Genomic DNA, 12633 nt, shown 5'->3' with positions numbered 1-12633 from the left:
CTCCCTGTCTGTCCCTGACCTGGTATCTCCCCACCTCTGTCCCTGTCTTGGTCTCTCCCTGTCTCTTGCCCTCTCCTGGTCTCTCCCCAACTGTCCCTGTCTTGGTCTCTCCCTGTCGGTCCCTGTCTTGGTCTCTCCCTGTCTCTGTCCCTGTCTTGGTCTTTCCCTGTCTCTGTCCTGGTCTCTGCCTGACTCTGTCCTTGGCCTCGGGGTCCAGGCTATCGGGGCGTCTGGGGCGCTCGGAGAGCCTGCGGGTGAGTGACCGCCGCCGGCCTTCCCGGGGCAGCCTCGGGGCTAAGGGCCGGGGTGGGGGCCGCTCCCGGAGTGACGTGGACATGGACCCCAGCTCTGCCACGGCCGTGCTTGGCCCTGCCCGACGAGCCACGTAGGTCATTCCTCCCACATCTACTGAGGCAACCTGGAGAGTCAGGAGGATGGTGGGGGAGGGGTCGTTGCCAGATTTACAGAGAACTGGGTATTGGACGCTAAGGTCACTGAGGTCACAGGAGAGGGGTGGGACTCTTCTTTCTAGAGATTTGGGGGCTGCTCTGCAGCATGGGCTACTTTGCAGGCATTGAATGCCAAGGCCACGGGGTGGGGTGGGGGATGGGGTGTTAGACACTAGGAATGGAAGTCTCCTCCCTGGGATTCCCCAAGCTGGGGCCCTAACGAGGCCTCTGTCTCACAGCCCTGAGCCCGGAGATGAAGGGGACCCGGGACGGTCAGGACTAGAGCTGGAACCAGAAGAGCCCCCTGGCTGGCGGGAGCTCGTTCCCCTTGGCACCCTGCACAGCCTGCCCAAGAACCAGGTGAAGCGGCAGGAGGTCATCAGCGGTGAGTACCCGGGACACCACCCAATTCTGGCAAAGAGACCATGGAGCTGTCCATCCCCCCAGAGCTTGAAGGCGGCCTGTTTCCACCGAGGGCCATTTGTTATGTAAATTGTAGAACAGCCACTCATGGAACAAGAATGTGGCTGTCAGCTGTCAAAGTGACATTTCCAGCGAGTTCTGCGCCCCCCCGCGCGCCCCCCCCCCCAGTACAGGGCAGTGCTGGTTAAGAGCAGGAACGGGTATATAAAGTTGTATTTTTCCAGTAAATCTTTGTTTTCTTATTTGGGTAGTAATAGTTCACACCTCAAAAGAGTGTCACGGAGCTGAGGTGATTGATGTGAAGCGTTTAGCGCGGTGTGGGGCCGGGTAAGAACTTTCCAGTGTGACTCTTCTTACCATGATCTTAACCGTTCAGGGGCAAAAAGGGTCCCAGGGGCACACGTTTCAGAAGATAACCAATATATTATCAGTGCTTGCTTCCGGGCAGGGATGTGATGGAAGTATTGTTTCCGTCTTGATTCTTTTCTGTGATTCTGAACTGGGTGTGGGGAGGGTGTTTGGCAAAATAGGACACTTCTTTGGAAGCTCTGGTTTGGAAGTTTATTTACAAGTTGCTTAATAGTAAGGGTACTCATTTGGAATTTTTAGGGCAGTAGGGGAATACTTTTTGTGTCACAGATCCTTCTAAGGATATGAGCAAAACATAAAGCAGTGCTATCGGATGGAATTTTCTGGAATAATGAAAACACGCAGCATCTGCGCTGTCCAGCATGGTTACCACCAGCCACGTGATGGCCGTTGAGCACTTGAAATGTGACAAGTACAACTGGCAACGGAATTTTGCATTTCAGTTAAAATCTGAAGGCCTGTGCTTGGCTAGCGGCCACCGGAGCAGACAGCACAGCCATTTCCCTCCTCAGAAAAATATTCCTAACACAGGATTGCGCGTTTAGTCTCCAGGGACTCCTGGGGCCTCTGAAACCCAGGCATGCTCCCTCTGGGGGGGTCCCTGGGTCCAAGGCTATCAACGTGTGTGTAAAGGGTTATCATTGTTCCGGAAACCAAGGCCGAGAGACCTGCTGGACGCCAAACACAGCTCCGGCGGGTGGGAGGGGGGGGCGCTTGCTGGTGGTGGTGTGACCAACTCATCCCAGTTCGCCTCGAACTTTCCCAGGTGTAGCACTGAAAATCCCATGTTCTGGGAAAGGCGTCAGTGCCAGGCACAGGGGACCACTGGTCACCCTGGCTGGCTGCCGCAGCCAAGCAAAACTCGCAACAGGATCAGGAATCTTCAGTGGCTATTTCAGGGGCAAGCGATTCCGTCCAGAGAGAGTCACCCCTGTCCCCCACCCCGAGCCTGCCTCTGAGACTGCACCCCATCCTTTGCACCCTCCCCAACCATGCTTCCTGCTCGGTGGCCCCACAGAGCTGCTGGTGACAGAGGCCGCCCACGTGCGCATGCTCCGGGTGCTGCATGACCTCTTCTACCAGCCCATGGCGGAAGGGGGCTTCTTTTCCCTGGAGGAGCTACAGAACATCTTCCCCAGCCTGGACGAGCTCATCGAGGTGCATTGTGAGTGCAGGGCCATGGCCCACTGTGCGCCCCACCACCAGCTCCCTCCTCAAGGCCTTTGCGGCTAGACCTGGAGTCTAGCACATTCCCCTTGAGTGCCTACCACGGGCAGCTTCTTTTCTAGCCCTGGGGGCAACCTCAGACCCCCAGAGCTCACATTCCAGGGGGCACATCAACAAGCACAGGGCATGGGTGGGGGTTGGGGGGGGCAGCCCATTGGCCCCAAGGATTAGACACTTGCAGCCCAACCTCCACAACCCCCCGATCAGCTCTACATACCACCTCTTGGGCCCTGACAGAGCACCCCCTTCCCTCACCGCTCTTAACAGCCCTGTTCCTTGATCGGCTGATGAAGCGGAGGCAGGATAGTGGCGACCTCATTGAGGAGATCGGAGATGTGCTGCTGGCCCGGGTGAGGGCGCCCAGCCCCTGCCCCCCTGGGGTCCCCTCCTCCCAGCCAGGGACCTGGAATCCCATCAAGATCCAGGGGTCTGGGCCCCTCACCCTGTCCTCCTGTCGAGGCTGCTATTCCCATGTGAGGCCCTGTTCTTCCCAATCCCACCTGAGACACCCTCCCTGGCCTGAATCTCACTGTAGTTTGATGATGCCGAAGGCAACTGGTTCCAGAAAATCTCCTCCCGCTTCTGCAGCCGCCAGTCATTTGCCTTAGAGCAGCTCAAAGCCAAGCAGCGCAAGGAGCCTCGGTTCTGTGCCTTTGTGCAGGTGAGGGGGAAGCCAGGGTCCCAGGGGGGAGGGGGCTGGTGTCGCAGTCCCCGAGGCGCCCCCAGTACGGGCCACCTCAGCGCCACTCTGCCCCTAGGAGGCCGAGAGCCGCCCACGGTGCCGCCGCCTGCAGCTGAAGGATATGATCCCCACGGAGATGCAGCGTCTGACCAAGTACCCCCTGCTCCTGCAGAGCATTGGGCAGAACACAGGTGCCAGAGGGCCAGGCCCCACGCTGCGGGGCCCCGGCTCTCCCATCTCTCACCATGGCGGGGCAGGGGCCAGGAGCTTCTGGCTCGGGGTTCACCGGGGCTCGTCTCTCCTCTGCCACAGAAGAGCCGGCGGAACGGGAGAAAGTGGAACGGGCAGCTGAGTGCTGCCGGGAAATTCTGCACCATGTTAACCAAGCCGTGCGCGACATGGAGGACCTGCTGGTGAGCCTGGCTGTGGGCCCAGAGGGAGGGGGCGTCCATGTGGGGGGCCTGGGCGGGCCTTTGTCTTGTCTACCTCGGGGCCCCTTCTCTGGAGGTCGGGCCTGGCCCTTGGCTTGTCCCTTCGGGGTCGCTGTGGGTCAGCCGCAGCCCTTGGGTCATCCCCGTGACTCTCCCTTCCCTGCCCCAGCGGCTCAAGGATTATCAGAAGCGCCTGGACTTGTCCCACCTGCGGCAGAGCAGTGACCCCATGCTGAGCGAGTTCAAGGTGGCCCTGCCTGCCCTGACCTCCCCGCTTCTCCCTGGCCTTCCCCTGCCCCTCCTGCCCCCAGGACTCTGTGCTAATGCGCCCCGGGAATGAGAGCCACCCCCTGCCCAGAACCCCTCCTCGGTCCCAGCGGCTTGCCCGTCCTGGGCCCGGCCCGCCATCCCGGCCCCGTGGTCCTCCCCGCCCTCCCCCGCCCTGCGCCGACCATGACGCCTTCCTGCCTCCAGAACCTGGACATCACCAAGAAGAAGCTGGTGCACGAGGGCCCGCTGACGTGGCGGGTGACGAGGGACAAGGCTATAGGTGAGCGCCGGGGCTGAGCGGGGCCTGGGGGGGGCCCGGGGGCGCGCTGCTGAAGCCTGGGTCTCGCCCTGCAGAGGTCCACGTGCTGCTGCTGGACGACCTGCTGCTGCTCCTCCAGCGCCAGGACGAACGGCTGCTGCTCAAGTCCCACAGCCGGACGCTGACGCCCACGCCCGACGGCAAGACCATGCTGCGGCCCGTGCTGCGACTCACCTCCGCCATCACCCGCGAGGTGGCCACCGGTGAGGCCCCTGCCCGCGGGATGGGGGGCCTCTGAAAGAGCTGGGGAGCGCACGCTGGCCCCCGGGGAGGCCACGGCCGAGGCCCAGGAAGGGGAAGCTGCGAGGGCCCCCCCGCCCCGGAGCCGGGCATGGTGGGGGGCCAGGAGCACTGTGGGCCTTAGAAAGGGAGCCGCGCAGCTCCCCAGGGGTTTGCACACAGGAGCTGCCAGCTCTGATCAGCATTCGGAGACGCCCCCCGCAGGGACCTGTAGGGGAGCAGGGGTGGAGGCTGGAGCCCAGCGAGGAGGGGTTTGCAGATGCGCTCCAGGGGTTTTGTGGGGAGAGCCAGACTGGGGACTGATGGATGAGGGGATGTGAGAGGGAGGCCCTGGGAGGAGGCACCGGAGGGATGGGCGTGAGCTGGGGGAGCCCAAGCTCAGGGGAGGTGCACATCGGGGTGACCCTGGCTCTGAACCCCCTCTCCCTCCTCCTGCAGATCACAAAGCCTTCTATGTCCTTTTCACGTGGGACCAGGAGGCCCAGATATACGAACTGGTGGCCCAGACCGTGTCAGAACGGAAGAAGTGAGGGGCGCCTGGGTTCTAAGCTCGGGTGGAAGAGGCGGCCCAGGCTGGGGGGTGGGAGGCCCCAGTACAGGATCTGGGGGCTCTGACTGCCTGCCCTGGGGTGGGGGCTGACCTGTCTCCCCAGCTGGTGTTCCCTCATCACCGAGACTGCTGGATCCTTGAAGGTCCCCGCTCCCGCCTCTCGCCCCAAATCCCGGCCCAGCCCAAGCAGGTGAGGGGGACACTGGAGGGCTCAGGAGCCAGGGGAGACTTCGTGTGTCTCCAGAACCTGAGCTCCGGGCGTGTGTGTGTGCGTGCGTGTGTGTACCACTACCACAGCCCGTCCGGCCCCCGTCTCCATCTCCCAGCCTCAACTTCTGTTTCTGGACCACCCCCCCCGCCTCCTGCTGTCTCCCTGCTGCCCCCCAGGGCCAGGGCCGTGGGGTCACCCAGTACTTCCTCCCCACAGCACCCGAGAACCCCTGCTCAGCAGCTCAGAGAACGGCAACGGTGCTGGCCGAGAGATGCCCCCAGTGGACAGTGAGCCTTTGCGGGGGCGCGGAGTGGGGGGGCAAGGTGTCCTGAGGAGGCCCGGCAGGAACTGAGCACCGCCCCGCTTCTTCCTCCCCTCCCCCCAGGCCGGACAGAGAGAATCCTCAGCACCCTCCTGCCCTACTGCAGGCCCGGCCCCGAGGGCCAGCTCGCGGCCAAGGCCCTTGAGAAAGGTAGGCCGGCGCCGTCCGTGCGGGGCTGCCACTAGCCCATCTTTCCGGCCTGTCTCCTGTCCAGGCCCAGTGCGTGCCAGGCCTGCACCACCACCCTCGGTGGCCCCGAGCCCCTCTTCCTTCTGTAGCCTCTGTCCCTCCCTTGACCTCCGGTTCAGCCTCTCCCTGGACACCCTCTATTCTCCGTGTCCCCTCCACACCCCCTTCACATCCCCCAGCCCCACCTGCAGCCCGGCCCCCACCTTCCCCTCTGGGTCCCCCCCGCCCCTGCAGGCCCCTGGCCTCTTCCCCAGCCCCGCTTCTGACTCTGTCCCCTTGCCCCTGCCAGTGCGGTCCCTGAAGCAACTCCTGTTTCCCTCGGAGGAAGACAGTGGGGCGGGGCCTCCCCATGAAGGGGATGGGGTCCCAGGGGGCGGCTCCCAGAGCCCCACCCAGACCCAGGAGATTCGGGAGAAGCTGCTCAGCCTGGAGGAGACCATGAAGCAGCTGGAGGTGGTGGCCTGGGGAGAGGGGCAGGGCGGGGGAGGGTGGGGCTGACTCGGTGGAGGGACCCCTCTCATTGAGGCCCCTCCATCCAGGAGGTGGAGGAAGAATTTTGTCGCCTGCGACTCCTCCTGTCTCAGCTTGGGGAGAACACCGCCCCCCAGCCTGGCTGTACCTGAGGCCCCCTGCCCCAGGCAGGTGAGTGGACACCCAGAGGGCTCGCAGCTCTGCCGGAGGGGAGGGACCGCAGTGGGCATCTCAGGGGCTCCCTTCTCCACAGCCCCCTCCTGCTCTCTGTCTCCCTGCCTCTCCCCATTCCACCTCCTGGCTCAGGCTGTTCCCCTTTTTGGGCTCTTCTGTGTTCACTCTGCCCGTTCTCCTCCCCCCCCCCCCCCCGCTTCTCCCCCTTCTCCTTGTCCCTCTGCATCTCTCCCCATCTCCCTTCTCCTCCATCCGCCAGGCCTTTCGCAAGACTGAGGGCCACCCACCGCCGCACAGCTGCCGCAGCATCTCCAACCCCAAGGGCCTGAGGAGAGGGAGCTGGGCTGCTGGGGGGGCCATGCCTGGGGGGCCAGCTGGCATCACCGCCTCCCCCCCGACCTCCCATCGGCCTTGGCCTGCTCTCCCTCCTGCCTTCTGTCTGGGGGACTCAGGGCTTCATTCCGGGGGGGGATCCACAGTGACCCCCCCCATTACCCAGGCCATCTCTGTATTGCCTGGGGGGCACCCCTCCATTCCCTGCCCCCAAGTGCCTTTGCTATGTTTTTATACCCTGAATTGGAGGTTTATTTTTTAATATATATTATCTAAGGAGAGCTGTGTGCGTGAGGAGGGGATGGGGGCCCTGGAATGGTTTCTGGAACCCTCTGTCTGGCATCACCTTCCTGGGTCTGTCTCCCCCTGCCTTTCTCCACTTCTTCCTTCCTTCCTGTGCTTTAACAGTGACTCCCCAGGTGATCCCCCACTCCCACCCGAGCCCCCCACTGTCACCCACGACGCCGGGCTCCCCCACAGCTCACACTCCTTTCCGTTCTTTTATTTTTGTAGTAAACTCTCTGGAGGTGGCTGGTGGGGAGGGGGCCCTCCTGGGCGGGGGCTGGGGGCGGGGTTATTGCTCTGAGCTCCCTGTCCCAGGGGGCCTGTGTGGGGAGGGTGTCAGGACTGGGACCGGCACGAGGGGAGACCACAGCCGCACAAACACGCAGGTCACGGGTGCGGGGGGGGCGGGCAGGAGAGGCTGGGCGCCATATTGCACTTTGGGAGTCGGGCCAGGCGGGGACCCCCCCCCACCCCATCACACTGGAGCCTGGGAAGGAGGCTATCACATTCCCTCCCCCCCCTGGAGGGGGAAGGGAGACCCCAACCTGGGGTTCGGGAGGAAGGTGGGCAGCCACGTGCCTGGTCCTGGGAGGGGCCAAGGGCTGGTCCCCGGCCTGGGGCGGGACATCGAGGGCAGACCAGGCGATGGCAGAGGCTGCTGTGCGAGGGTCTGCCCCGATCCCCGCCCTGGCAGAACCCTTCACCCCCCACGGGCTCAGCTGCCGATCCCCCCTTTGCTCGCCTTGGCCTTGGGGGGCACAGGGAGGCCCTCGTCACCCTCGCTGTCAGAGCTGCAGCCGCTGACGTCCGTGATCTCCAGCTCCGAGTCGCTGTCGTCCTTCCCGCCCAGCGCGGCCTCTGGACCCCCGGCTCCCGGCAGTGCCAGGCGAGGGGCTGCTGCCAGGCCCGAGGGGCGCTCGGGGCCCAGGCCCTCCCCCGCCGCAGCCAATAGGGGCGAAGCTGTAGGGCCTCCCCCGGCCCCTGCCGAGGGCAGGTGGCCCAGGGAACTGGCCAGAGGGTTGGGGTAGAAGTGGGGGGGGTACAGAGAGGGGGGCAGCTTGGGGAAGGGGCTGGTGAGGTACGGGTTAAAGTTCCAGGGGTAGTCTGGGAAGGCGCGGCTGTAAGGACCCAGCAGGCCGGGAGGCTTGGAATAGCCAGTGGCACCTGGGGAGCACGGGGTGGGTCAGGCCGGGCACACCTCCAGTGGGGGGAGGCGCCCCCTCCCTGCGCCGTCCACCCGCTTCTGCCCATTCTCTCTCCCACGTGGCATCTGCCCCCTCTCCGCCCTCACGTGGTTTTCCCCAGTTCTGCCCTGGTCTTCCCAGTCCTTTGGCGCCCTAAAAGCCCTTCTCCCAGCCTGTCCCTGCCCCAGTTTCCCTCCTCCCTGCCTCTCCCCAAATCCTCCTGGGGCTCTTAAACACACACAGGCACAAGCACAGCCTCGCCCTAGGCCTCCCTCCTGCGTCCTGCCTCTCCCCTCAGACACAGGCCACGGGTCCCCCACCTCCAGCCGGCACCCACACCCACAGGCCCTTACCAGAGCCCAGGAACGGGAAAGGGCTGTCCAGACGCAGCTTGTCTGTCTCAGGGGTGAACAGGGGCGCCCTGGCCCCTGGCTCTCCCAGGCGAGGGGCTGAGAACAGGGTCTGCAGGGTCTGCAGAGGGAGGAGGCAGCACCACTCAGCCGGGCTGCCCATCCCCGGGGGGGGGGGGGTTGATGGCTGGGGAGGCGGCACCAAAGGCCCGGTTCTGGGACCCCCGTGTCCTGACTCACCTCGGGAGTAAGGGGAGGAACATCTGGCCCAGAGGTCCCCCCAAAGGGACCAGGGGTCAGCAAGAGTGGGGAGCCCGTGGTGGCTGCCGCCACATCCAATAGTGGGTAATTGACAAGCACGACTTTGCTGAAGTTGAACTTGTAGGTGAACCTCTTCCCTTTGGTCTTATGGAGAATCCGCTTGTTGTAGTAGTAACTGTGGGGAGAGGGGGGAGGAGGGCATGCTGGGGAGGGGCGCCGAGGCAGGTAAAGAGGGAGCCCCTGACTCATGTTAGTGCACAGAGCACAGCAGCTTGGGGAAACCGAGGCTCACAGAAGTCCCTTAACCAAGGTGGCAAGGCAGGGGTGAAGCAGGGGCTGGGATCCTGGCTTCCGGCCTTCCTCCTTGCTTCCCTCCCACTCACAAGTAATCACAGTGGCTCCCCATGTGGATCCCTGCACATTGGGATCCAAGGGATTCTGCCCCAGGAGACCAAGGGCAAGCCCCCAGGGGGCGGGGGACCAGCCTCTCCCTGCCCCTCCTCACCGCAGGGCCCGGCTCAGCTTGTCATAATTCATGTGGGGCTTGCACTTGCGGATGCCCCAGAGCCGAGCCACTTCATCGGGGTCCTTGATGACGAATTCCCCATAGTCCCCCTGCCAGGCGATGACCCCCTGGTACTCCTCCTTCTGCAGCAGCTCCAGGATAAAGTGCCACAGCTGGATCTGCCTCGAGCCAGGGGACGACTCCGGCTTGTAGGCCCAATCCGGGAAGGCAAACCCTGGGGACAGGAAGCAGGGGAGTGGCCCCAGGTCAGGACGCTAAGTCCGGGGCTCTAGGTCCTGCATGGACTTGGGAACCAGGAGGCAGCCGGCCCCCCCTGAATCCTGGTCTCTTGGGCATCTTTAGGGACACAATTCCTACTCTCTGTACCCCAGTTAGTGTCCAGTCCCCAAACTGCCCAAATAGTGGCAGTGAACTCAGTCATCCGGGGACCCTGGCGTGGCACCTGCAGCCTCATGCTCTACCTTGGCATCCCGGGGTGGAGCGTGGGAGGGGCCGGTTTCCTGCAGCCCTGTGAGGAGGACATGGGAGGGGCACCCCCTCCTCATCAAAAGCCCTTCTCCCGCTTTCCCCTCCAGCCCTGCCCTGGGAGGCCTCTGGTCTCTCCTGCTCTCTGGAACGCCCCTAAGTTTTGCTGTCTCCCCGAAGCCCTCCACTGACCCCACACTGGCACGGCCAGGCCAGGCCGGCGTGCCCGTGTGTGTCTGTGCCTGTCCCTGTATTTCTACCTTTCACGTCCTGTCCCCCCTCCCTACCTCTGTGCTCCATCAGTCTGAGCGCACTGTGCATCAGCAGGTCCCCACAGCGTACGTGTCACACAGACGTCCGCTCACGCTCCAGGGACACCCGGCGACACCACGGCGCACGGACCCACCAGAGTGCCACACTCCTGCTGGGGTGCAGCACCCCACACGCAACGTGCCACCGCGGCATGCCTGCCGGACACCTGGCATCGCGCATCCCAACACACAATTGCACATCTCGGGCCCCTCAGAACTGGGACCTGCTAACCACAGCGCCATGACAGGAGACACAGGGGACCCCAAAGGCCCAGCTAGCTAACAGTGCCGTGGCGCCGGTGAGCACAGCCTCCAGACGTGCGTCAGCCTGACGGGCACACACGGGGTGACGCCACCCCTATAAAACAGCCCCCCAGACCCTCCACATGCAGGCACCCGCGGCTCGCTCTGCATGACACACCTCACACTCAGATGGGTGTCCCGCGCCCCTGTGTGCAGATGCTCCAAATAAGCCGGATGGAAATGGGAGGGTCTTGCCCACCCCTAAGTCTTACCTCCCGGCCGAAGGCCCCAGGGCCTGGGTCCCGCTTCTGTGCTCAATCCCGGGCTCCCTCCTCTGTCCCCTCTCTCCCTCAGAGACCCCAGGCCCAGGCAGGAGAATAGAAGGCAGGATGAGCCCTAAGGAACCATCGCTGGGGAGGAAGACAACGCGGAGCTGAGAGCGCGGCCACATGATCTACTTGCTGTGTGGTCCCAGGGCACGTCCTTGCCTTCTCTGGCTCATTAGAACTTCAGGGGTGGGAGGCAAGGAGCAGCAGGGTCCCATCCGGGCTGCCTGGTGCGTGTGAGTGGGTGCTCACGCCTCCCTGCCGAAGGCTCAGAAGCCAGGCAGTCTCCCCGAAAGGAGAATTTTTCTCTCAACCCCATCTTGGGTCTTTCTTACTCCAGGTAAGACAGGCTCAGTTAACTCGCGAGCTCTGGCCCATTGCACACCTGGAACACATCCGAGTGGGGAAGAGGCGACCCCAGAGATGACAGCACACAACTGGCCACACACATGCAGATACACAACCCAATCTGGAACCGCCATCTGTCCTCAAATACACTGTACCTGCTGAGACACACACAACTAGAGAGGACCCACAACCTCAGCCTGCAGATACACACGTTATGACAGCCCCCCAGATTCAGTCACACTCAGTGACACACAGATGCAAGAAACCCCCTGACACACACCCACCCCCCAACACAGACACAGAGGCCGGGGGCGGAGGGGGCACCCACCCACACAGCCCGAAGCGCACCGAGACATCCATTCTGGACCACGACACAGACCCGGAAGTAACAGCAGCAGGCCCTTCACCCGACTGAGGCAGGTACGTACTTGGCGAGCTGACACCCACCTTCCCCCAGTCCTAAAACGTAAGCACGCTCGACATCCTAAAGAAACACGACCCACCCAGCCCAGAGACACCCAGGTAGCCTCCTGTGTGTGTGCAAGCAGGCACACCAGCTCACACAAAGACAGATGCTGCACAGACATACGCTCTCCCAGTGTGACCCCTTCTTCCAGAAGCACTGAAGCATGACACAGGGACACACTCAGACCCCACGCATAAGCAGGCACACGCACACACACACAGCCCATCTGTGGGGCGTGTGACTTGGACTCAAATGCACATCCAAGCCAGTCTTACTGTCCACATCCCCAGCTCTGAGTGTCCACTTCTGAGCAGGCCGTCCTCTCTCCCAGGGCTCCGGCGGGCTGGGCCATGTCTCCACGTCCGCCTGCCCAGGCAGTCCCTGTCCATCTATCCACCTGCGCCCCCTCTGGTCCCCGCCCCTACGCCGTCAGGGTGCCTGGCCGTCTCCAGCCTCCTTGCCTCTCTTTGCCCGAAGGTCCTGGGCAGGGAGCAGGCGAAGAGGTACGCAGCCGGGACCCCAGGACCTCAGACCCCTGCATCCTGTCTGTTTCAGACCCCGATACCTCCCCCACCCTCACGTCCCAGCAGGCAGGTAGCAGGGACATCTCGCTGTGAAGTTTTTAGCCAAGTTTTTCATTAGGGGGTTGCATTCAGGGGACTGTGAGAGAGACCGGGACAGAGGAGGGAGGACAGGAAGAGGTGCAGAAAGGAGGAGCCGGCTGGCTGGGAAGGGGTGGGAGGTCCGGGCCAGGGCCAGTTACCGGGGGTCCAGAGAGCCGGCAGGGCGGGCGGGGCGAAGAGAAGGTCGGAGACGCAGCTACAGTCCATGGTGGAGCCAGCCCTGCAGAGACGCCAGGACAGACACACAGGGACAGACAGGGGTCAGTGGGGTGGGCGCTCCGCCTGGAGCCCACCCGTCCTGCCACCCGCCACCTTCTTCACCCACGTCCAGCCGACCCTTCCTCCCAGCCTCTCCTCCCGCAGCCTCCTCCTCGCTCTGTGCCTCGATCACTACCCACAGCGCCCCCGGCCCCCCTCCCCACTGCTCCCACTCACTCGCTCACTCACACTCGCTGGCTCGCCACCCGCCCGCCCCGCACCAGCTCTGCCGCTGCCGCCGCTCTCCGGCCGCTCCGCTCTCGCGCCTGACCTCCCATCCGTCTCTGCGTCTCTGGGTCTCTGGCCCTCTCTCTGGCCCTCCCAGAT

General features: G+C 63.6%; 2 protein-coding genes across 7 annotated transcripts in view; one reads left to right on the top strand and one right to left on the bottom strand.

Annotated features, from left to right (window-relative positions):
• Positions 1-6941, top strand: part of ARHGEF1 (Rho guanine nucleotide exchange factor 1) — a 19928-nt gene extending 12987 nt beyond the window's left edge. For 5 of the 6 annotated variants that reach the window (XM_034986614.1, XM_034986610.1, XM_034986613.1 and 2 more), the window contains 17 exons: positions 218-385; positions 689-834; positions 2260-2406; positions 2736-2818; positions 3004-3129; positions 3227-3341; positions 3463-3563; positions 3751-3828; positions 4056-4131; positions 4206-4373; positions 4849-4936; positions 5064-5150; positions 5388-5458; positions 5557-5643; positions 5972-6135; positions 6222-6324; positions 6587-6941. In XM_034986614.1, coding sequence (XP_034842505.1) covers positions 218-385; positions 689-834; positions 2260-2406; positions 2736-2818; positions 3004-3129; positions 3227-3341; positions 3463-3563; positions 3751-3828; positions 4056-4131; positions 4206-4373; positions 4849-4936; positions 5064-5150; positions 5388-5458; positions 5557-5643; positions 5972-6135; positions 6222-6305 — 1789 coding nt within the window. In that variant the 3' untranslated portion in view covers positions 6306-6324; positions 6587-6941. The remainder of the gene's footprint in view (positions 1-217; positions 386-688; positions 835-2259; positions 2407-2735; positions 2819-3003; positions 3130-3226; positions 3342-3462; positions 3564-3750; positions 3829-4055; positions 4132-4205; positions 4374-4848; positions 4937-5063; positions 5151-5387; positions 5459-5556; positions 5644-5971; positions 6136-6221; positions 6325-6586) is intronic. The other variant, XM_034986616.1, reaches the window with a different exon arrangement.
• A 719-nt stretch (positions 6942-7660) lies between these two features.
• On the bottom strand, positions 7661-12255 carry ERFL (ETS repressor factor like). The gene is made up of 5 exons (XM_034986617.1): positions 12189-12255; positions 9246-9480; positions 8720-8915; positions 8483-8600; positions 7661-8109 (listed from the first exon to the last, which is right to left on the bottom strand). The coding sequence occupies exons 1-5, from the start codon at positions 12253-12255 to the stop codon at positions 7661-7663; spliced, it is 1065 nt and encodes a 354-aa protein (XP_034842508.1).
• Between the last annotated feature and the right edge of the window lie 378 nt (positions 12256-12633).

This window comes from Mirounga leonina, unplaced genomic scaffold (assembly GCF_011800145.1).
Source record: "Mirounga leonina isolate KUSES-001 unplaced genomic scaffold, KU_Mleo_1.0 Mir_376, whole genome shotgun sequence".
Classification (NCBI taxonomy): domain Eukaryota; kingdom Metazoa; phylum Chordata; class Mammalia; order Carnivora; family Phocidae; genus Mirounga; species Mirounga leonina.
The sequence above is the reverse complement of the archived record's forward strand: the minus strand, read 5'-3'. Positions and strand labels throughout refer to the sequence as shown.